Source organism: Sarcophilus harrisii, chromosome 4 (assembly GCF_902635505.1).
Source record: "Sarcophilus harrisii chromosome 4, mSarHar1.11, whole genome shotgun sequence".
Classification (NCBI taxonomy): domain Eukaryota; kingdom Metazoa; phylum Chordata; class Mammalia; order Dasyuromorphia; family Dasyuridae; genus Sarcophilus; species Sarcophilus harrisii.
In genome coordinates this window covers 228,446,820-228,473,030 of record NC_045429.1, presented here as the reverse complement: position 1 = coordinate 228,473,030, position 26,211 = coordinate 228,446,820, and the positions used below count along the sequence as shown (strand labels likewise).

General features: G+C 34.6%; 1 protein-coding gene across 1 annotated transcript in view; it reads left to right on the top strand.

Annotated features, from left to right (window-relative positions):
- SH3BGRL2 (SH3 domain binding glutamate rich protein like 2) overlaps window positions 1–26,211 on the top strand; it is a 93,066-nt gene that overhangs the window by 50,533 nt on the left and 16,322 nt on the right. Inside the window, exon 2 of the mRNA XM_003769228.4 lies at window positions 5,549–5,734. Coding sequence (XP_003769276.1) covers window positions 5,549–5,734 — 186 coding nt within the window. The remainder of the gene's footprint in view (window positions 1–5,548; window positions 5,735–26,211) is intronic.

Below are 26,211 nucleotides of genomic sequence, written 5' to 3'. Positions count from 1 at the left end.
ACTGCATGGAATTAAAAAAAAGTTTTCACACAAACAAAAGTAGTGTAGCCAAAATTAGAAGGAAAGCTGGAAACTAGGAAAAAATTTTAAGCAAGTTTTTTGATAAAAATCTCATTTCCTAAATATATAGGGAATTGAGTCATTTATAAAAATAAGAGCATTCCCCAATTGATAAGTGATCAAGGGATAGGAACAGGAGGTTTTCAAAAGAAGAAATTGCAGCTAACTATAATCATATAAAAATTCTCTAAATTGCTACTGATTAGAGAAATGCAAATTGAAACAACTCTGAGGTACAATCCATCAAATTGGTTAACATAGCAGAAAAGGAAAATGACAAATTCTGAAGGAAATACAGAAAAGTCTAGACAATAGTGCATTGTTCATAAAGTTGTGTACTGGTTCAATCATTCTGGAGAACAATTTGAAACTATGCACAAAGATCTATAAAAAGTGTCCATATATTTTGACCATGCAATATCACTAGTAAGTCTGTATCCCAAAGAGACCAAAGAAAAAAGGACCTATATGTACAAAAATATTTCTAGCAATTCTTTCTATGGTGATGAAGAATTGGAAATTGAGGGAACATCTATCTGTTGGGGAGTGACTGAACAAATTGTGGTAATGATTATGATGGTTATAGCACTGTGCTATAGGATATAACAAGGAGGATGGTTTCAAAAAAACCTCATAAGACCTATAAGCAGAACTGGGAGATCATTGTGCAAAATCACAACAATAATTTTAACAATGATTAATTGTGAAAGACAGCTATTCTATCCAAAACTGTTCCAAAGCCTTACAATGGTAAAGGGCTGAAACTCTTGGACAACTTGAGCACTTAAGGCTAGTTACCAATTGGACAATATTCTGTATGGATGTGCTTGGAAAATGGCTCTTCCCACTCTCCTATGCTGGCTCGATAATTGGTGTATACAGAGAATTGTAGGAAGGACTAGAGGGTAGAATAAGACTAGCCAGGGTCACGTTGGTGGTAGACGAGGAAGAAGGAGATCTTGGAGATTCTGCGTCCATCCAATTCACTTCTACCTTTAAAGACCAAGAATAAAGACCAAGGACTTTTTCTTATCCTGACTCTGGTTGATTCTAAGGTATCCACGGTGCTAAGACAGTTATCACACTTTATGATGAAAAATGCTATTTACCTCCAAAGAGAGGATTGATGATTTCTGAGAGCAAGTTCAAGTATATTTTTTTTCATTTTATTTATTTTACAACATGGCTAATATAGAAATATATTTTGCATAATTTCACATGTATAATTGATATCATATTACTTGTCTTCACAAGTAGGTGAAGGAAAAGCCAGAGAGTTGGAGAGAATTTGGACCTCAAAATTTAAAAAGAATGCTAAAAATAAATAATAACATTTTAAAAAGAATTTTACGTTTGGATTTTCTGTTTCGGAACTTTTTTTGCCTTTCCTTCTTAATTCCTCAGACCAAGTATTTAAAAATATTTTAAGAAAGTAATCATTCTATTTATAAAAATTGAGCTCAAGTGTTCTTTACAGGAATGTTTCAGTTTTCTAAACCTATGTACATCTGGATTAATATTGGTAGCATCACTGGCTTATAATAGTTATTCTAATGCCATTTTCAGTACCATTGAACTTGAAACATTCCACTAAACTATCATGTCTGTCTTTCCTTAAGTCACTGTTTTGGAAACCAGTCACAACATTCAACTCTCTTTGTGTATGGCATGTACTATTATTAGTAGCATGAGTATTTTATTATCTATTGGTAACTGTGTTTTATTATTAATGTCAAAGACTCCTTTTAAATTTATTGTAATCAATTATGTGAGTACTTGCTCCCCAATACAAGATAAAAGATCTTTTAAAATATTGCTTGATACATTAGTATCAAGCACCAGTGCCATAATTTTGACTGTCCATATAGAAGAATCTCTTCAATTCAAACTACAGTGTTGTAAAATCATATGTAGTTGCCTAAGTCTAAGAGAAATTTAATGATTTGCTCATAGTCGAACCACTATTTAGTCTCAAAAGCAGACATTTTTCCCCCCTGAGGCATTTGGGGTTAAGTGACTTGCCCAGGGTCACACAACTAGGAAGTGTTAAGTGTCTGAGGCCAGATTTGAACTTAGGTCCTCTTGACTTCAAGACTGATGCTCTATCCACTGTACCACCAACTGCCCCAAAGGCAGAATTTTAAACTATATTTTTTGGATTCCAATTCTAGCATCCTATCTACTATGCTATTTTTATATTAGTTATTTTTTATGTTAGTTAAGCCATCTCAAAAAAATTTTGTGGGTTCCTTGAGCAAATTATATCTAGCTACTGTTAGAAATTCATTGTTCCACTTTTCCTGGCACCCTCAGGAGTTTTCAGATTGCTTGTATCAGTATAGAGGAACCACAGAAATCTCAGATTGATTGAATTAATCATTTGGTAATATAAACTAGACATGGACAAGCCATTAATCAATTTCAGAGCCACAAAATGTTTTGATCTTGGATAAACATAAATGATGCTACATAGGAAACATTTTGTGATTGCCTGACTCAGAAATACCTCTGGGCTTATATACAAAACAACAAGCCATCTGACAATTTCAAAGTCAGTAATGGTTCGTTCTAAAGGTGGAAGAACTCTAGTCAAGTCGGGTTAGGAGAGGGTTTCTAACTTCTTTCCCCAATGTGAGGCCATTTTGGGGTTTGGAAGATCTTTTGTTTCCATTAGATAAGTTTTACCATTAACCAGAGTTGGTAGTTGTGGCCATTGGAGTGATAGTGATAGTAATAACAAAGAAAGAATTTTCAGTCAGAGGTGGAATGACAGTCATTTGAGAACAGTATCAACTTCAGGAAGTGGGAAACCTCATGGCACAAAAAAAGATTCAACTGTGAACTCAATGGAGGCAACAATCCTTGTAGTCCAGTAAAGAGCTATACACAGGAGGAATTTCATGAGAATTCTTTGAAGGGAGAAAAAGATTTTCAGTAAATAGGCACTGTTAACTTTTTCTTTTGGTCACACATATTTTCCACATTTAAGCTTTACTATCATTTTCCTCTCAAGGACTACCCAACCATCTTATGTATATAGTGGGAAGGTATACCTTTAGTTTTAAGGAATGTTTTTGTAACTTCTTGCTAAATATTCTTTTCTAAAAATTAATTGATGATACTAGTTGTTAATAGATAATATTGGTAGAAACTTGGGAACTACAGTACTAGGAACCCTGTGTCTCAGGGTTACTTCTAGAACACTGATTTAGTAGTAGTTATCTGTTCTGGTATCCCAAATTACACATTTGGGTACAAACTGGAGGAAGTGAGCTTGGTGGTATGGTTGCATAGTCTTGTTCTTTAAACAATACTTAATGTTGACAGTAAATAATGTTTCTGTCCAAAATGTTTCAATATATACTTTTAAATTTTAAAATTGAATATACATTTTTTAAGACTCTGTTAATAAGTAATTCTGGCAAAAGAGTACAGGTGACACCTAGTGACTAAGAAAGGTAATGGAAAACTAAAGGAATAAAAAGGGTTAAACATTTAATGAAACTGAGTTAGACATTATATCCTTACTCATCTCTTATTTTAGAAGTAGAGTGTGTGTGTGTGTGTTTTTGCTGTGAATTAATGAAAGAAAATATCTTTAAGATGAAGTTGAATTGTTGCTGTGCTGTTTAAAAAAAAATAAACTGATGAAAAAAGGATATCTCCCAATTCCCCAAATAACTCAGATGTTACCTCCACAGAGCATTGGAAGCATAGTTGGTGAAAAGAGCCCTGGACAAAAGTCAGAAGATCTGGATTTGAGTCCTAGCTTCTGTATTTCTATAAAAGTTGTGATTCCTTTTAAAAAAAAAAACAACACCTTTTTTAAAAATAGCTTTTTATTTACAAGTTATATGCATGGATAATTTTGCAGCATTGACCATTGCCAAACCTTTTGTTCCAATTTTTCCCTTTCTTCTCCCTACCCCCTCCCCTAAATGGCAGGTTGACCAATACTTGTTAAATATGTTAAAGTATAAATTAAATACAAAATAAGTATACATGTCCAAACAGTTATTTTGCTGTGCAAAAAGAATTGGACTCTGAAATAGTGTACAATTAGCCTGTGAAGGAAATCAAAAATGCAGGTGGACAAAAATATAGGGATTGGGAATTCTATATAGTGAAAAACACTCAACTTCTGAATTCTATTTCCCATTATAAGCAATACTCTGTCTATCTTAAAAGGTCATAAGAACTGAGTGCATGTAAAAGTGCTTTGTAAACGGTAATGTTTTATACTAATGTTTTTTTAATTTGTACTTATCATATTATCATTTTTCAATTAATCAGTAAATAATCACTGATTAAAGCATCTATTATGAGCCAGGTACTTTGTTGAGCACCAGGAATACAAAAATATAACTATCTTTTATTCTTTTGAAGAAAACAATACATACACACATAAGTAAATACAACATATATAATTAGTTTGAGTGAGCACTAGTAGCTGGAGAGAGGTTAGGAAAGATCTCATGTGAAAAATGGCACTTAAAAGGAGCTTTTATAGAAACTAGGAATCTAAAGTTGAGGATGAAAGGCATTATAGGGACAAAAAAAGGGAGGACAGCTTGTTCAAAAGCATGAGGGTGATAAATAGAATGTCAGAAGGAAGGGACAGCAATGTGGATAGCACTTTGGCTGGAATGTAGCATCCCCAAAGGGGAATTAGTATAATGTGCGTGGAGAAGTAGACTGGTGCCAGATTGTGAAGCTCTTTAAGAGCAAAACAGAAGTGTTTGCATCTTATTGTAGAAGTAATTAAGGAGCATTAAAATTTCTCTGAGCTCAGGAGTGACATTGACAATCAGATCTAGGCTTTAGGACTGGCATTTTTGTGGAGGTTGGACTGAAGTAGGTTTCTTCAGGTAGGAGACCTAATAGAGACTATTGTAGTAATAAAGGTTATATGATGAGCATCTGAATCTGAGTGGTGACTAAGAGTAGAGAGAGGGGAATAAATTGGAAATAAGGTAAAGATAGACTCAATGTTTGGATATTGGGGGAAAGGGGAAATGGAAGAGGAAGGAGAGTGAAAAGGAGAATATGATTCAAAGATTGCTTTTTAACTATTTGGCTACTACAAGGATGGTGACAGAAATTGATAGAAATAGTACAATTGAGACTTTTCATTATAATAAATAACCATCTCTCTCTCTTATGTGGTGCTGGGTTTGAGCCTGCATGTGATTTACAGATAAAAAAATGAATGTGTATTTCTTTCAAGTAACCTTAACGTATCTCAGAAAACCTTGGAGTTTAGTGAGAGCCAACTGAAAAACAGCTATTCTAGGAATTACTTCAGACATCCCTTGGTATATATTGCAGGTTACCTGCCTGATTCATTACTTCTGTGCACAACTCATCCTAAGAAATTAAATTTGGTTCATTTTGAATGAAATTCAAAAAGTCTCCCCCAACAACAACAAAAAAAGAAATCCCTTCCATGGTTCAAATTTCCTCTCATTTGCTGATCTTTTCTCTCTAGATAAAAAAGAAACAGCAAGATGTAGTTCGTTTTCTGGAAGCCAACAAGATAGAATTTGAGGAGATAGATATCACCATGTCAGAGGAGCAAAGACAATGGATGTACAAGAACATTCCTCCAGAAAAAAAACCAGCTCAGGGCAATCCAACGCCACCACAAATATTCAATGGAGATCGATACTGTGGTGTAAGTAACCAAAATAGTATATTATAACTTAGATACATATGCATGTTGATTTTTCTGTATATAGCATATATAATTTCTGCATATATTATATGATATATAGCATTTACAAAATATTTTATATAATATGAATGTGGATATGTATTTATGTATATATAGTTTGAATATTAGAACAGGATATATTATTTCATTTGCCAGCACTCTACCCACTCTACTGGTTGTCTCTTTATGTGCCTGCAGATGAATGGAAGGATAGATAAATGGATAGGGACACAGGGAGATAGCCTAACAGACAGATATATTAGTAGGTAGATAGGTAGATAAATAGATAGTCTGACAGACAGATGGTCAAAGGAAAGGAGGGAAGGACAGAGAGAGAGAGAGAGAGAGAGAGAGAGAGAGAGAGAGGAGAAGACCTAAATTTAAGTTCCCTCTCTGCCATACTAGCTGTGTGACCCTTGATAAATCTCTCTGCACTCCAGGCAGCTCTCCAAGACTCTTAAGTGGCATAGCATGAATTCCCTATTATGAATGAAATCAAGCTTTAATTAAAAAAAAAAAAAATTTAAATAGTCACCATCTCAATTTATCTGCTTTGTGGATACCCTTATTTTTTCTGGTACTCAGCTAGTTTCAGACCACTAACAGAACTAGAGTCTGAAGACAAACACAATAAAGTATGTGTGTTTGTGTCTTTCTATCTTTTATTTATGGTTATATTTCATATTTAAATATAAATGACTTTTGAATTAACATTTTTGGAGACAGGAGAAAATTAACTCTGCTTCTTTGCCCTTATATTAGTATGAATAATCAAGAATTGACTCTGAACCTAAGTCCTCTTCAGCCATCTTTATGAGCTTTTGAAATATATTAGGTCCATATAACTATACATAAGAGAAGACCCAGTACCTATTCTCTAATGCATAACTTAGGTCTTTCCAAACATACTATTAATTTTGCCCCACAGCCTTAAGAAGAAATGAACTGGAGAAATTGGAAAGATACTTAGTGCTCAAAAACAGAAGTAATACCTTTGAATTAAGATGTCCAAGTTAAAACAGGCAGTTTGATTCTTATTAAGTGGGAAAATAGGAAAACAAGATTTATCAAATGAAATAATATTTATGAAATACTGTGCAAATATTAAAGTGCTATGTAAATGTGTGCTTTTAATATTATTTATTATAATTTTGAAGAAAAGGAAAGGGGCAGTTAGAGCAATGGAGCATAAAGTTCCAAGATGAACTGTTATTTTCTTTGGTGGCTGGATTATTAGTCTAGTCTAGGTAAAACTGATGTTTTATGTGATGAAGAGTGACTTTAGTTGCAGGAGCTACACCCTGTATGATAATGAATGAATTTAAAAGAACTTGGGCACTATGCACTGCACAAAATAACAGACTTTTTCAATAGTTAGGTTAATTTTGATATTTTTTTTCTTTCCTCCTTTTTTATTCTTTATTTTAAAGAATAGCTTCATCAGAGAAGGGAGGGATACATTGGGAACTGAAGATAATACAAAAACAATAAAACATTTTAAAGGACTATCTTTACCTACTTAGAGGCTGTGAATAAATTCTTTAAAATGGGTAGCCTTGCATAAGCCGTTAAGTGAAAAATTGCCTCCAAATCTTGAAGGAAGGGGATTTTGAAGCCTTGATATTAAGCTCATTCTTCCTTTAGTGTCTTTTGGGCAGATTTTGAAAATAAATGTTTATTTTTGAAATTTCATTTTTTGGCACATAGCTAGTCATAAAACCATAGAATGTTAGAACTAGAAGAACTTAGAGATCATCCAGTCCAACCTCATTTTATTTGTTAACAAGTAAAGATAGCCAGTAGAAAGACCCAATTTCAAATCCAACCTCAAACACTAGCTGGGAAAGTCACTTAGATTTTTTTCTGCCTTAGTTTCTTCAACTGTTAAATGGGGTAATAATAGTACCTATTTTCCAAAGCTATTGTAAGGATGAAATGAGCTGTTAATTATAAATCACTTAGCATAGTTCCTGGTACATAGTAAGTGCCTAATCCCTTCCCAAATAACAACAATAATAATAGCTAATATTTATATAGCACTTTAAGATTTTCAACCTGCTTTTCATATATTATCTCATTTCTTCAGAAAGATAACTTTATCACTTAGAGAAATATATCCCTTCCCCCAACACATACAACCTAAGATCTAAGATAAGTAGAGGAAGAACTGTGACTGGAACTCTTCCCTGATACCTAGTCCAGGCCCCCTCTCCAGAGCAACCTCTTTCCTCTTACTCTAATTTTTCAATTTGCCTTATTGTATTTCATGGGTTTTTTGGTCAGATGGAATATTTTAGGGATTGTTGCATAGAGCGCACATATTGAAATAACCTAAGCCAAACACAGAATCAACTCTTAATAAGCAGTTTAATCCCAGGCTACTCCCTGTCCTTTTTGTCTGATTTGGAAGGAATTTTGCAAAAAAGTCTATGCACATCGAGGCCACTTCATTTTATTTCAACATTATTTCATCACTAAGGAACAAGTAGCCAAAGAGTCAATTTCATTAGCTTTCCTTTAAAAATGACTGAAGCTTCCTTTTTTCTCTCTTGCACGTTCCCTGTTTCCTGTCTACCTAGTAGAAGAGTTTGGATTTATCTTTTTTGATCTGTGAATAGGAATAGAAATATAAGACTTTACTCTCCCCTTAACCCTTCACTAAGATGGGGTGTAAAGATGAATTGATCCAAGCAGGAAAAGAGCAAATGAAGAGGCTACTGAAAGAATCAATGTTGCCTTTCTTTCCCGATCCCCTGATCTCTAAAGGAGAAAAAAGAGAAAAACATATGGCAACTGTTATTCTTCCTCACTTGGCATCCTTCATCTTACCTAACAAATATTTTTCCAATGAAAGAGTTTATAGACTATAAAGTGTAAAGAAATAAATGAATTAGTTTCCCCCTCTCTCCCCCCCCCCCCCCCCCCCCCCCCATTGAATTGTTAGCACAATGTAACAAGGGACTGTGTTTCTCACTTCCTGGACACATAGTGCATTATATGGAGGTGCTTAAAGATGTTTGTTGAATTAGATTGAAAAAGGCCAAAAAATTGGTCTACAAATAAAATTCATTTTATGCATTAGGTCCATTTCCAAAAAAGTATGAATAGATCAGATACTCAAAATTTAGTCGTAGTTTAAGTGTACTGAGGAATTCACTATTTAAAGGAAACTAAATCCTATCATAAGGCAAATTATCACTCTCTAATTAATCAGCTTTGTAAATTCAGCTTTCACACCCTGAATTTTCCTTAAACAGAAGTCACATATATAAAAAGCTATTTTTCAGCCAGAACTGTTACAAAATGATGGAGATGGCAAGAGAATATTAAGACCCTGGTGTAGGATTGGTTTTGAGCATTTCTTTTTATTATTATTATTATTAGTCTCTTAATGTGTGTGAAGTGTTATATCAGAGCACAGACTAGGAGAGGAAATCTTATAGAAGGACCTATTCCAATTTTACTTCCAGCTTCTTGGGTTCTTCAGCCAACTCTCAAAAGTTTCTTGGAAGTCTACTTTGGCTTCTTAAATTGGATGGGAGAATATTTGGGAGGAGATGCCAAATTATTCAGATATTAAGGTTTACAGTTTTAAAGCCCTAACCTTAAGAATAATTAGCATTTATAGAGTATTTTTACACAGACTTTAATAATAATAGCTAGCATTTATATAATGCTTAAGATTTGTAAAGTGCTTTACAAATAGTATCTCATTCATTATAAGGCAGGTGTTATTATTCCCATTTTTTTTTTTTTTTTTTGGTGTGTGCTTAATTTTTTTAAATTTTTAAAATTTTTAAATAATAGCTTTTTATTTTCAAAATATATGCAAAGATAGTTTTCAACATTCACTCTTGCAAAACCTTGTGTTCCAAATTTTTCTCCCTCCCTTCTGCCACCTCCTCCTTACTCTAGCAAATAATCCCATATATGTTAAACATGTACAATTCTTCTATATTATCCTCACTTTATAATTAAGAAAAGTAAGGCTGACTAGTTCAGTGACTTGTGCGAGTCCATACAGCTATTACATGTCTAAAGGCAGAATCTAAACTTTTAACTCAGGTCTTCCAGCAGTCTTTCTGCTATACCTAGTCAGCTGCTTCATAAGGTACTTTTAAAAAGCGTTGGGAGTGGAGGAAGTCTCCCGTAAATAGATGATATGTCACAAAATTGTTCAAAGATTTAATGTAGTAGGTGGCAGAGCTAGTGTATTGTGGTCTGATTTCCTCTAGCTTGATTTTCCTTTGTCTTATATTTCTATTCCTATTCACAGATCAAAAAAGATAAATCCAAACTCTTCTACTAGGTAGACAGGAAACAGGGAACGTGCAAGAGAGAAAAAAGGAAGCTTCAGTCATTTTTAAAGGAAAGCTAATGAAATTGACTCTTTGGCTACTTGTTCCTTAGTGATGAAATAATGTTGAAATAAAATGAAGGATTTCCTTTAGCTTGATTCATGGTCCTCCCAGTAGAAACTTCAGGCTCTGTGAAAAAGAGTCCATTTCATTTTCACCTTGGTTTATTCAATTCCTTGTATATATTAGACCTCTAAAAAAACACCTGCTAAATTTTATTCCATTGAATGCTGCCTCTTCCCCATCCTCTTCATTTGCTTCATGTTCCAGCCAACTTTGTACCTCTGCTGCACCAAACTTGAACTTTATTGCCAGTTTCTGCATGGCAATATGAATACACACAGTACAAACAAATCATCTTTGAGACCTGGGATATACTCATTTTTTCCTTTAAGGAAGATTCTATCTTCCTTCAATGCTTTGTCACTTTTTCTCGGAAGTCTTTTATGATTGCCCAGTTGCTAAGTGTTCTCCCTCTAACTTATTTTATACTATAATCATGTCTATATTATATCTCCAAGTAGAATGTATGTTCCTCTAATGGTAGGTACTACTTCATTTTTCTTTTTTTCCTCAGTGCCTACTTGGCACATAGCACATTAATCAATCTTTGTTGAATTGCTGTGTTGAATCCTAAATTTGTATAGTTCTTAGAATGGTGGGCCACCATTGTTTCACTAATAAAAACTATTGTCAAATGGCTTTCAGTTCTAGTGTATCATGAGCCTTTTAAAAATTGTATTCAATGAATCTTGTCTGATACCACCTCAAACCGAAGCATCTCTGCCTTAAATGCCATTTTTTTTCTTTTCAAAGATTTGTCTGAGTTTTTCACAAACATATATTCATGAGTTCATAGGTGTAGAACTGAAAGGGGCCTCTAGTATAACCTCATAATTTTACAAATGAATAAAACTGAGACCAAAAATGTTTAAGCAGCTAAGGCAGTTTATCTAAAGAACTCAGAAGGTGTCTGAGAGATAATTTCATCAATCATATTTCAGCATTTAGCTATCTATAACACTGAGATAGAAACTTAGAGGCCAATGGGACCTCAGTGCTCATTTAGTCAACCCATATCTCAACAAAAATACCTTCTTATAGCAGATTCCCCAAATAGTCATCCTGTCACCACTTGAAAACCTCCTCTGATGGGGAACCCACTTCCTCTTGAGGCAGTCTATTTTATTTTGGGATAGCTCAAATTGTTTCTTCCATTTGGTACTGCTAATTCTGCCTTCTGGAAGACCAGTAGAACGAGTTTGACCCCTCTTCCAATTAATAGCTCTTTGATACCTATCGTGAATCCCTTGCAGTGACTTTTCTCCATATTAAACAGTCTCTTCCCAATCCATCTAGCATTCTTATTACCCTTTTTGGATGTGCTCCATCTCACTAACAGGTGGGATAGAGGTCTGGTCAGTTCTCAGTGCTATCTGAGGTAAAAGAATATTCTGGTCCTGTAAATATCTCAAGGAGAGGGGGAAGTGTTTACTCCTCAAGCAGGCTAGAAAAGGGCAAATGTGTTTGAATTTCTTATGTCCTGCTGATAAATCTTGAATCTTGAATTTTATGCTCCAAAGCATAAAAATGTAATATGATATCTTTTGTAATTTTATCTATTCTTTACAACTCCACTTTCTTTTCTACTTTTCTAAATGTTTAATCCTGCCCTTTTTTCACGTTTTCTAGGTTGTTTGCCTTAGTGTTCTACGGTGATGAATCCCTATGATGTGATTACACCTTGAAAATGGTTGTTTGTGCTGTGAATATTGAAAACCCTCAGCTAAACAGTTTTCAAGGCCACTCACAATTCCACATACAACCTTGAACTTGGCCTATAAATTTAACCCAAGCCTTTTTTCCCCTTAATGCTCTAAATCTGTGTCAAAACTGACGATAGACCAATAGGACCATTTTATTATATGCTTAAGATTAAAGCTTGGGAGGAAAAATTTCACAGTTCTGCAACTTATTTCTTTAGGACTACTTATTTCATTCTAATGGGCTATCAGACTTTATGTCTCATCCTGCCAGTTAACATACAGATTAATTATTAAAAGTTTTTCCTCAAAGAGGAATCTCAAGTTAATCTCAAAGAGATTAACTAAAGGAGAGGAGAAACATGTTTATTTTGAGCCCTATAGTGCAAGTGAATATGAATAATTACAGTATTGCATTTTTTCCTTTCAGGCTAATTCTTTGGTTAATGTTAAACATTTTTTCCTTCCTCTTCTGCAATTAAATGGCTTTTACTGGAAAAATAAGATATACACATATTTTAAATATGTATTTTATTTTAAATCTACCTTTAAGATTTGCCTTTACTGTTAGATAGTCTATTAAAAGATTTGAATAGAACTACTTTGTGTGGGCATATCTTCCATACCCTTTTAGGAGAATGTCAGCTTCTCCCATCATGATTTCTTGAGATGGACTGAATGAAACAGAAAGTAGCCTTTAGCCATTAAGTGAAGAAATTCAGCTTGTAGGATGCCCTCAGGCATGAAAGAAAAAGCCCCTGCCCAGTTTAAGCCACTGGCAAAAACCCTTAGACTTTTTTTTAAAAAATCATGTTCATTTCCTTCCCTAGGGCAAGCCAGTTTATCTCGCTTCATTTGGTAATGATTGAAGTTGACCTTTTTCTTAGCGTCTCATTTCTGTTTTTACCCCCTGTTTGGCTTAGTCTTCCTTATTCAGCAGTACAACTGGTAATATCAGCTTGTCACCTGATTGTCTCTGATTTTGCAATAGGAAACAGCCCAGCTATTCAAAGCAGCTGGAAGGGAGGGATCTGTTTCACCATCCAACCAAATCTTTTTCTCTTTGGGGGAAAATATTGGAATATCATAATACTGTAAGGTTCACTGTCTCAAATGCTGTCTAATTCAAGACAGCTTAATCAGTTTGCCTTTAATATTCTGCAGTGTTCTCAGACTGTGAAGCCTGGATTTGATAACTCTGCTATTTGCTGCTTGTATGATCTTGAACAAATCACTTCATCTTCCTGGGCCTCAGTTTCCCTCTTTTGTAAAATAATGATTGATTGCACCATATGACCTCTGAGGATCCTTCCAGCTCTTGCTATATGATCAATTGTTCCTTCTTTTATTAAATCTTCCCAACACCACTTATAAAAGATTTGACTTAAGGATCAAATAGGAGCATAGTTGATAAGAATTTTTAAACAATTTTAAAACTTTATAATTCTTATGTCTAGAATGGTCAGAGGAGTGTTTTTAAAAGCAAATACCCAAACAGCATCCAGGAAATTTCTGTCACTTTCTTAAGTGACTCCCTTAACCTATAAACCTATAACAAAGTGATTTTTTTTCATCTAGCCTCAGCAGTTCTGTATAGGGAACTAAGTTTCTGAAACTGGTTGAGGGCATGTGCAGACTTGCCCTTAATGATATTTGTGTGTTTTCATCTTGCCTCAAAGGAGTTGCTGAACTAATTGTTGGATGGAATATTTATGGGTATGTTTGAAGAAAAAATTAGCACACTTAACTAGAGTAAAAAAAAAAAAACTTCATTGTATTTTAATTGAAACATATATGTTAGATAAAATAATTTTTGATGAGGAAGCAAGGAGGTTTTAAAATGCAATTCCATTAATTATTCTCATGTAATAGAAAATACTTTTTTTCTTCCTATAGCCATACAAGTATTGGACTTACTGCTCATTTTATAGTATTGGATGTAAATAGAATGTAAACTACTTGAGGGCAAGGACTGACTGACTTTTGACTTTGAATCCCTAGTACCTAGAAAGTGCCTGACATATTAAGCATAAATGTTTATTAGTTGTTAAATTTTTTTTTCAATCTGAGATAAATAGGTTAAAGATAAAGACAGAAAAATCTACTTGCTTGAAGTCCTAAAATATGAACTATCAGTTACTATTCTTTAATCTAACAATTTGAAAATGAATGATTTATCTTAAGAATTCAACATACCATCAGGAATGAACTAAATATCACTAATGGAAAGGAGAGTGATGTCAGGGTGGAAAAAGATCACACTGATGAGCAATACAATAGAATTCTGATTCAATAAAGTTTGTGTTAATGACATCACACTATCCATAAGGTGAAATTTTTGCATGTTACCAAGTAACAACTATTATTACAGTTAAGCATCAAAATACAAAAATATTTTCTTTAAATAAAGAGCTATTCACTCATTTTGAGGTTTAACACAATCTTCATCACTAAGGGCATATTTCAACATTTAGGAACCATGATACGCTATATATTTATTTGTAAATGGCTGAAACCCAAATGTCATGTTAATATCTTGCATGAAAAGGAACATGGCATCCAGTTGAAAAATAGCAGGAAAAAAAAATACATTTGACTAGTACAGTAGTGTTGTATACATGATTAAAGAGTGTTAGAATTACTATAAAGCACTTTGAAAACATAAAAGTTTTTATTTTTTAAAAAAATTGTTTGCTTTTGTTTATTTGACTTTGTCACAAGCAAGGATTTGTTGGAGATAGGTGATAGTTTGAAATGTATGAATATAAAAACTGGTACCCAGTTCAAAAATAGCAGAAAAAGTACATTTGATTGTATTACAGCAATGTGGTATAGATGATTAAAGAATATTAGGATTACTTTAAAGCACTTTGAAGACATGAGTGCTATTTTAAAAAAATAGATGCTTTTGTTTATTTGACTTTTTCTTGTCACAAGCAAGGATTCATTGGAAGTGGGTGGTAGTTTGAAATGTATGAGTATAAAAACAAGGCATCAGTAAAATATATTAAAAGAGCAAAATTGCCATTTAAATGCAGTAAAAGCTCAATAGGAGGAACAGACTTGTCCTTTGTGAAAGTGTTAAGAAAACAAAGATCTGGGGCAGCTAGATGGTGCAGTGGAGAGATCACCAACCCTGAAGTCAGGAGCACCTGAGTTCAAAACTGGTCTCAGACACTTAACAATAACTAGCTGTGTGATCCTGGGTGAGTCACTTAACCCAGTTGCCTCAGCAAAAAAAAAAGGAAAAAGGAAACAAAAGATCTTCAGCAAACAGTAACATAAATAACTTTGTCAAGGTTTTATTGTTTTTCAATCATGTTTTTAATCATGTCCAACTTTGTGTGACCCCGTTTGAGGTTTTCTTGACAGAGATACTGGAGTAGCTTGCCATTTCCCTTTCTAACTCATTTCACAGATGTGGAAACTGAACTGTGCTAAGGGTCACACAGCTAGTAAGTGTGATCACATTTGAACTTAGGAAAGTAATGATAGGCTTGCCATTCTATCTACTACATCACTTTAGCTGTCCTTTCTAAAGGGGTAAACAACACTATTTGTTAATACCTTTTGGATTTACCTACAGAGTTCATGTATGTATAAAGTTAATTTCTTTAGAAATTACCTGAATCTTTTGATAAATGGTCAAAGGATATGAACAGACAATTCTCAGACGAAGAAATTGAACTATTTCTAGCCATATGAAAAGATGCTCCAAGTCATTATTGATCAGAGAAATGCAAATTAAGACAACTCTGTTGTCTTAGTACACTACACACCCTGTCAGATTGGCTAGAATGACAGGGAAAGATAATGCGCAATGTTGGAGGGGATGTGGGAAAACTGGGACACTGATACATTGTTGGTGGAATTGTGAATACATCCAGCCATTCTGGAGAGCAATTTGGAACTATGCTCAAAGTTATCAAACTGTGCATACTCTTTGATTCAGCAGTGTTACTACTGGGCTTATATCCTAAAGAGATTTTGAAGAAGGGAAAAAGGCCTGCATGTGCATGAATGTTTGTGGCAGCCCTCTTTATAGTGGCCAGAAACTGGAAACTGAGTGGATGCCCATCAATTGGAGAATGGCTGAATAAATTGTGGTATATGAATATTATGGAATATTATTGTTCTATAAGAAATGGCCAACAGGATGATTTCAGAAAGACCTGGAGAGACTTACATGAACTGATGCTGAGTGAAATGAGCAGGACCAGGACATTATTATATACTTCAAGAACAATACCATATGATGATCAATTCTGATGGACGTGGCCACCTCCAGCAATGAGATGAACCAAATCAGTTTCAATAGAGCAGTAATGAACTGAATCAGCTACACCCAGTGAAAGAACTCTGGGAGATGACTATGAACCACTATGTAAATTCCCAATCCTTCTATTTTTGTCTGCCTGCATTTTTGATTTCCTTTACAGGCTAATTGTACACTATTTCAAAGTCCAATTCTTTTTGTACAAGAAAATAACGGTATGGGCATGTATACATATATTGTATTTAACGTATACTTTAACATATTTAACATGTATTGGTCAACTTGCCATCTGAAGGAGGGGGTAGGAGAAGGAGGGGAAAAATTGGAACAAAAGGTTTGGCAATTGTCAATGCTGTAAAATTAGCCATGCGTATAACTTGTAAATAAAAAGCTATAATTAAAAAAAAAAAAAAAAGAAGCCCTTTCTTAAAGCTAGCTACCACCTTATTTCTGTATTGTCCTGAATGTATGTTGTCTGCACATAGTTGTTTGCCTGTAATTTCCTTCATTAGACTGTGAGTTCCTTGTGAGAAAGGCTGTCTTGTCTCTCTCTGTATTCATAGCATTTAGAACAGTGCCTAGCATATAATGTCTTTAATAAATGCTTTCCATTGTTGTCATATGCATGATACAGGCCATCAATACAGTAGTTCAAAGGAAAGAACCATAATATAGACTATGTGCAATCAAGGAAGGCTTAAAAAAAATAAAAAGAAATTACCTGAATCTGAATTACACATTGTACTTGTTTGATATTCTGTACCAGAGAGATTTTTTAAAAATTTTGATTATTAAGAAACCAAGGAAGTTTCATTTATGAAAATAAATAATGTAAAAATTTTTAAGAAATAGGAAAAAATTTTTTCAGTTCATTTTAATGAAAACTCAGAGTCAGGAATCAAATAAAGGAAAGAAATACTATCATTGCTGCATCATTTGGTGGAATTATAAAACAAACAGCATGTAGGATGTGCAGTGAAGCAAGTAACTTTCAAATGTTGTTGCATACAGAACATTATCAGGTGCATGTCCCAGATAGACTGACATTATAATACAAGCATGTCTCCTTGCAATTCTGAAGACCTAACATTTTATACTTTTGATTCCTTTTGTCTGCTTCCAGCATCTTTTTTTTTTTTTTTTTTGTTAGGTTTCAGTCATATATGACTCTTAGTGACCCCTGTTTGGGATTTTCTTGCCAAAGACTATAGTGGTTTGCCGTTTTCTTCTCTAGCTCATTTTATATATGAGGAAATTGAGGAAAATAGGATTAAGTAACTTATCTAGTTGTCGTTGACATAGTAAATGTTTGAGGCTAGATTTGAACTTATAATGATGCATCTTTTTGATTCAAAAACTGGCGTCCTCTCTACAGTGCCACCTCACTGCTCTTCATACTTTTTAGTTTTATGAAATCTTTCTAGGATGCCTAATATTTAGACATATACCATACATTGAGATTAACAATGTTCATTTAAATCCTGGCAAGCCTTTAGTTTTGAAAAGATTATGGTGAAACTGAAGCAGAAACTGCTGATAATCAGAAAATAATACTGATTGGTTTGAAAAATTTTTCAGATGAGTTAGTTTATTTTCCCCTCATTTCCTCTGTTCTTTATAGAAAAACACCAAGTTCAAAAAAATGTAACTTTGCTACAATATGTATTTATCTATTTTTATCTATTCAAACTTTTGTTTCTTCTCAAAATAAAAAAAAAAAAACTAACATGGTAAATTTTTAAGGTTTCATTTTCAGTTTCCAATTTTAAAAACATTACTGATCAAATATATAGAAATATGTCTTGCTTTCACAGAATCAGTCTCAGAACCAGGACCTCAGAAGCCTTTAGCACAAATAGACCATACTTGGACATTGATTTCCTCCTACATAGATAGGGAAACTGGTCATATGGTCTTATTTTGAAGAGTTCCTCTAGAATTTAAAAAAATATATATCAAGCCTAAATTTGCTTCTTAAAGGGTTCCATCTATACTTTTCTAACTGCTCTCTGAGACAGAATAGAACAAGTCTAGTTCTTCTTCCATATTGTAGCTCTTCAGATACTCAGATGAAAATGATCATTTTCCTCCATGGGATCAACTCACCATTCTGTTTGCCCTCTTATGGAGGCTTCCATTTTATCAATGTCCTTTCTAAATGGGCTGTCCATTCCAATATTTCCAAACTAGGTGAGTATAGCCTTCGATGTTGTCAGTATAGGGAATGCTCTTCATATTAATCACACTTGCTTCTCCTGATGACTTAATATTCAGAAATCCTGTTTCTAACATCATAATAGGCTAATAGGAAACTAGATGCAAATTTGATGAATCAAGGATGTAGGACTTCCATGTGGTAGGAAGGGTGCTGAATTAATGGATGAAAGAAGCTTGGTTCAAATCTTGGCTCAATCACTAAGTGACCTTGGACATGCCAACTGATTTCTTTGAGCCTCAGTTTCCTCAGCTTAAGACTGGAGGACAGAAGCCTGGACCCACCAGCCTTGGGGCCCTAGTGCCAATTGTTTCCACAGAATGCTGTATGGGGCAAGCTGCAATGGTACCTGAGTTGAATTTCAGGGGCAAGGATTATTGTGGCCCAAAGCACTATTCACATGGATATTAGTTTTAGATTTATGATGAAATTACTAAATCAAAATGGTGGGTTTTTAAATTTTTTAATAATTAGAAGTTTTCATCTTGCCATATGATTTCTAAAGTTCCTTCCAACTCTACATCTTTGGTCCTTTGATTTGAAGATTTTAAGAATTAATATTTTAACATTTTCAGGTAAAATTTCATGAGAAAAATTAATCATATATGAAAAAACCTATGTAAGGATTCAGAATGTGTTTTCTTTATATGTGTACACTTAAATGTCTTTATATAAATATGTATGAAAAATTTTGTGAGGCTATTGTTTATAGTTTCTGAATATTTTAAGATTAAAATTTCCAATAGAAACATATTGAAGCCTGGAATGTAGAAGATAATTTCATATATTTGTAGTGTAATCTTTCTAATGTACAGAACTTGAGAGTTATATAAAGTCAACCTTTTTACAGTCAGGTTCTAGTTACATAGATAGTATATGGTAATTATTCTTCATTGTTTCAATAGTAAGAGGCATAAATAATGGTGTACTACAGCAGTTTTCAAAGGTTTTAGTTTCGGGATCCCTTTGTAAGTCTTAAACATTGTGGAAGACTCCCCAAAGAACTATGATGTAGGTTATATCTACTGATATTTTAACATTAGAAATCATTTGTTTTGTAAATTAAGATTTCTTAAGATTATTATGAAAATCATTTTGACCTCATGGATCCCCTGCAAGGGTCTTGGGGATCACTGGGGACTCCAGACCACATTTTGAGAACTGTTAAGAGACAAAGAAGTAACCTCACAGTCTGAAAGACTTAGAATGAAATTGTACCTCCAACACTTTTGAGTTATGTGACTTAAAAGTTAAATTGCAAAGCAGCTTTAAATATTCATTGGAAGAGAACTCTTCCTTTACTAATAAAATCACTGATCCAACCTCTTCCATCTCAACAACAAATATGCAAATTGTCTAAATTCCCGTTTCTCTTCCTATTTTAATAAATCAGCCTAGCTGAGTTTTAATACTTAGCAATTCAGAGTTGTTTTTAGAGACCCTGGGCTCCTGGATTGTTTTCTTTTTGTCTTAAAGGTAATTGTCAGGCAATAATTTGCGTGACCAACTAGAGCAACTCTTCTAGCTTATCCCAGTAATTATCCTTATAGTAGAGTTTTCAGAGCTTGAGAAATAGTGACTGAAGATGACGTAGTCAGTCACACATTGCTATTGTTCACATATACTACCCTTCCTTACCGCCAACAATTAAAATCTCCAATATTCCTTACCTCTGCTATATACTTTCTTTCTGTCCAGGATCAGTCCCAACTTTCATCTAGATCTGAAAAAGAAGAATGAGTGAGATATATTGTCATAGGAATAGAATTGCCCAGTCTAACTCTGGTTATATATAAAAGAACATTACAAACTACTCCCTGGGATACCCAGCTTGTTTGCCATAGTATAATTTAGTCACAACTGAACTAACATGAATGAATACAATGAATAGGCTGTATGTAATCACATTCCTGGCCTGCAGGGATTGGAAATTAAACAAATCCAAGAGCCAACATTTCTGTAGAGCAGTTATGTGTGTGTGAGGCAACCGTGTCTGTCACTCTCATCCATTTATTTTTGCACGCTCTAGAGAGATCTTTTGGTGTTATGTATTGTCTTAGTGGGAGTAAAATGTTTGGCAGATTGAGGAGTAATTTTTGGAGGGAATAGTGAGGAGATTTGAAGAAGATAGATGAAGATTAATTTTTCTATGTGTGTTTCTTCCTTGATGGTAGGATCCATGTATATTTATCTCAGTTTACTCTTTGCATGTACTTTACCATGCAGTAGAGGTAGTGTGGTCTAATAGATAGGCTTTGAAGTCCCAAAAGATTTCAAGTTCCCTCTCTGATACATTCTGACTGTATGACATTGGGTGAGTCACTTACCTTCAAGGTGCCCTAATCAACTCTCTGAATGTTTTAAGTTGCAGAGAAGGTATTAAAAGAGGAAAAGTGCTCCTTGGGAGTTCCCTTGTTATGCCTTTTCTCTTTTATTGTCCTGACTCAATTACCCTTATTATCTTGACTCAGTTTTCCTAATTGTTCTTCCTCAGTTTCTAATTGTTCTGCTCACTCCTTCAAAACCACCCCTCCCTCTTAATCAGAACATTTGATAAGGTTAAAAGATCTTATGTTTTAGAATATAAGAATGCCTCTCCCCATCCCAAGTTATCAGAATATCAGATACCGTCTTATCAAGATGCCTCTCCCCATCTCCTGGGTTCCTCCCCCCACTTTCCTCTTCCCACTTTCAGCACCCTGACTCTGCCCCTATCTCAATATGCCCCCTGAGAATGAGCCATGTGTATATATGTCATTGAGAACTCACATTGTTTGCTAGATTCTTGGAGTCTTATTCAACCCTGGGACCAAACCATGCATACATTTGGTTCCCATAAATCTCTCCCTTTTAAATAAATTATTAAATACTCTCTAATCCCTTATCTTGCCTTAGTTTCTCTGTCTATGCCAATGAAATCAGAGGTCCATTCCTTATCTGATACTTTAATATTGATGCTTCAAATATTAGTGTTTTATACCTATCTAAACTTAGTAAGTAGTCTTCGGGAGTTGCCATGGCAAGGAAAAAAAGAAAAAAAAATTGTTATCCAATACTAATGCAGACAAGATTAGAAGGGAAGCAGTAAACTGGGAAAACATTTTTACATCCAAAGGATTGGATAAAGGCCTCATTTCCAAAATATATAGAGAACTGACTCAAATTTATAATAGTTCAAGCCATTCTCCAATTGATAAATGGTCAAAGGATATGAACAGACAATTTTCAAATGAAGAAATTGAAACTATTTGTAGTCACATGAAAAGTTGCTCTAAATCACTATTGATCAGAGAAATGCAAATTAAGACAACTCTGAGATACCACTATACATCTGTCAGATTGGCTAGAATGACAGGGAAAGATAATGTGGAATGTTGGAGGGAATGTGGGAAAACTAGGACACTGCTACATTATTGGTGGAACTGTGAATGGATCCAACCATTCTGGAGAGCAATTTGGAACTATACCCAAAGAGATATCAAACTGTGCATAGATCCAGCAATGTTTCTACTGGGCTTATATCCCAAAGAGATTTTAAAGAAGGGAAAAAGGCCTGTGTGTGCAAGAATGTTTGTGACAGCCCTCTTTGTAATAGCCAGAAACTGGAAACTGAGTGGATGTCCATCAATTGGGGAATGACTGAATAAATTGTGGTATATGAATATTATGGAATATTATTGTTCTGTAAGAAATGGCCAAAAGGATATTTCAGAAAGGCTTGGAGAGGCCTACATGAACTGATGCTGAATGAAATGAGCAAGACCAGATCATTATACACAGCACAACAAGATTATATGAAGATCAATTCTGATGGACATGGCTCTTTTCCACAACGAGAGGATTCAAACCAGTTCTACTTGTTCAGTGATGAAGAGAGCCATCTACACCCAAAGAGAGGACCATGGGAGTTGAGTGTGGAACACAACATAGCATTCTCACTCTCTCTGTTGTTGTTTGCTTGCATTTTGTTTTTTTTCCTAGTTTTTCTTTTCCTTCATTCTTGATCTGATTTTTTTTTTTTTTTTTTTTTTTTGTGCAGCAAGATAACTGTATAAATATGTATACATATATTGGGTTCAGCATGTATTTCAACATATTTAATATGTATTGGACTACCTGCCAGCTAGGGAAGAGGGGTGGGGAAAGTGATGAGGTGTGGGAATAGAGGGAGAGATCCCCTCTGCTTGCAAACCCGAAATCTGTTTGTGGCAAAAAAAGGGATTTTTATTGTTCACTAAGAAGAAACTCTCTTAGTGGGCAAAACTCCTCATTAGGAATTTGGCAAAGATGTGTTAACAGACCCCTGGTTATATGGGCAAATGTTGGCCTGAGGCTGGGAGCTGTCTAGTTTAATCAATAAAGTACCATCAGACAGATCTCCAATTGAATAAAATCACTTACCTGGGAGTTTGAAGGCTTTTCCCCAGAGTCTGGGAACTCCCTGGAAAGGGCACCAGGCCGCCTCACCCCCCACCCCCCCAAACATCTGTTTCAATAGAAGGTAATTTGACCAAGATCTCCGATTGAAGGAAGCCACTTAACTTGGGAAGGGCTTGTCTGGGGAAGGTATGCTTTTACCAGGGTTTGGGAATATGTATGTGTGTGTGGCGGAGGGGGTGGGGGGGGAGGCAAACGTTACATCATTTTCCCCCAAACATCTCATTTTACATCAAAATGAGAGGAAATTTTGGAACAAGGTTTTGCAAGGGTCAGTGTTGGAAAAATTACCTATGCATATGCTTTGTAAATAAAAAAAATTAATAAATGAATAAATAAAAAAAAGAAAAAAACATTGTTATCCTGCAAATTGGCAAAATAAATGCCTTTGAGATAGAATAAACAATCATTAAGGGTGTATTATATGCTAAGTACTGTGCTAAGCATTTGAAGATACATACATACACACACACACACACACACACACACACACACAAGTCTTTCTCCTCAAGAAATTTATATTCTAACAAGGGAGAAAGACAAGACAATCTATAAAGGGGAATTGGAAAAAGGAGGTAGTGAAACTGAAGGAAATGTAGTGTCCTTTTGTTCCCAGCCAGATAAAGTAAGAGACTGAGTTATCAGAGCTTGGGAAAAACAGCAGTTATAGCCTAGTTGTGGGTGAGATGGAGCTGATCTACAGATAATAGACACAGTTCATCATTAAGCTCATATTCAAAGTCTTTCTGAGTTGGAAGAACCTGCTAGAGGTTACTCTCCCCTGCCATAACATTGGAGAATTCAAGGTCACCTTCATGCCCCAGGAAGCTTTGTTATAGCTCTTTAGTGGAGACCTTGATTCTAGGCCCCTAATGTTTATTTCACTGAATTGCTACATAAAGGAAGACTAATGAATGAGTATTGAAGTCATTTAATTTTAGCTTTTGTCTCCCTTGTATTTAGTGTAAATGGCATCATTATATAACTAAGAACCAGAGAAAGCATTTGTCATGAGGTCATGTTCTTGAAACCAGATTTTTTTGAAATATTATTATTAAGGCCTCACACCTTGGACATTAAGACAAGCAACAAATATTTATTTTAAGCTGCTTTAGGGCAGGAAGCCTGTTGCTTTTCTGGTTCCTTTTCTTCCTTCTTTCTCTTTACTCCCCAGTTTTTAGCTTAGTGCTTTGCATATATAAATCATTAATTATTTTAAATATTAAAAATAACTATAATAAAATCTGTTATGTCCAAGGTCCCAGACTAGGTGCTTCAGAAGATGCAAATTAAAGACAAATAAGGCATGGTCTCTCTTGCTCTGATGGAGTTAACAGTCATCCAGGAGAATAGAGAACATCTAGAAAAGGAATTCTTCACCTTTTTTTATGTATGCCATGAACCCAATCTAGTGAAGTCTTTTTTCTCGGGATTAATGCTCTCTAAGATATAAAATACATAGGATTTCAAAGGAAATCAATTATATTAAAATATAATTTTCAAGAGCAGCTAGGTGGTGAAGTAGATAAGAGTACTAGGCCTGAAGTCAGGAGGATTCATTTCCCTGAGTTCAAATCTGGCATCAGATGCTTTCTGGTTGTGTGACCCATGGGCAAGTCACTTAAGCCTGTTAGCTTCACTTTCTCTATCTGAAAAATGAATTGTAAAATGTAAGGAACTCATAGACCACTCCAGTATTTTTGCTACAAAAAATTCTATATGGCATCTGAAGAGTCAGATATGACTGAAATAACTGAACAACAAGAAGCAATTTTGAAAATCAAAACTTTTTTTATGGATCTTACATTAAGAACCACTGCTTTCTTTATTTTAAAGATAAGGAAACTGAAGCTCATAGAGGTTCTATCACTGCCAAAGATCCCACAGCAAGTAGCAGAGTTGAGATTCAAAACTGTACCTTTTGCTTCTAAATCCAATGCACTTTCACTACCCAGTGTTGCTTTCATGTCTATGTACTTCAAAGTAAAATGCACATTCTATAAAAGAGACAAATAATACCATCACTAGAAAGTTCAGAAGTAGGGGAAATTATTTCCTGATGACTGAGAATGAGGAAAGGGCAAAGAAGAATCATAAAATTTAAATCATACTTTAAAGTGACTTGGACAAGTGGAACAGTCAGGAATCGGCATTCCAGGTGGGGAAATAGCTAAGCAAATGCTCAGGACAAGAAAGCTTGGATTGTCAGGGAATGTTCAGGGTTCCTCAAGGAGCTTGGATTGGCTGTAGCAAAAGATATGTGCAGAGATATTAGGAGGAGATAAGAATGAAAAGGTAAATGGAATTCTAATAATGGAGGGTCTTAAATGCCAGGCAAACAAGACTACTTGTATTTTTTAGATAATAGGGAAAGAGATATTAAAGATCTTTGAGTCAAAGGTGGGGTATATGTCCATGAATGTGAAAACTGGGTCTTTTATTTCATTCAGTTCCACCACTGGATACGCACAAAAGCTTTAATCAATGTAGTTTTTCTGACTGGAACTAGTTCACTCCTCCCTAAACAGCCTGCTAGTTTTTTAGCCTTCAAGGTTTATTATACTGATGCCTACCTTATTATGGCCCCTCACTTAGCCTGCAGATCAGTTCAGAGTTCAAAGTCTTCCACCAGTCTCAACCTCTCCTAGGAATCTACTCAAATGCCATCATTCTTGGCTTAGAAATGTTTTGGTTTTGTTTTTGTTTTTTTGCTTTTTTTTGTTTTAAGATTTTATTAGTATTTATATTACACTTAATTATAGAGTCATGCAACAATTCACTTAAACCATTATTTATAATAGGCAAACCATTTGAATTCAGTATTTTTGTACTGTTTTGAGAGCTGCAAGCCTATATAAGTATGACACTATTAACTTCTCTGTAGTACAGGTGCTGTATTTTGTAAAGAACAGAGACAGTCATGACCATGGTCTCAAACAGCTGGCTCCTAAGTTGCTGCAGCCTAGAGATAAGCTGGCTGGAACACAGTTCAAACATTTATGAATCAAATGCACTAGGAAGTTCCAAGAAATAAGGCTCTTCCAAGAAAAAAAAAATGTTGCTTTTCTTTTTACAACTTCTGGATAAGGTTCAGTTTGTAACTCTGCAGCAAGAAACTAGGAAATGTGTTAATCAAGGGCCAGTACTTTTTAGCATTCAAATCATATTAGTATTAATTGGTGCCAGCAGTAGCAGCAATTAAATGTTTATTGTCTGAGAAATCTCAAATGAAAGCAGGATTTTTTTTTTTGCTCTAAAAAATGTATATGTAAATAAGCTTTATAAAAGTTCCAGACATTCCATTGATGTTAATAATCTTTTATGTTTACTCTTTCTTGTTCATGAGAGGTAGCATGACATAGTTTATAATAATCATTTGGAACCGGGAA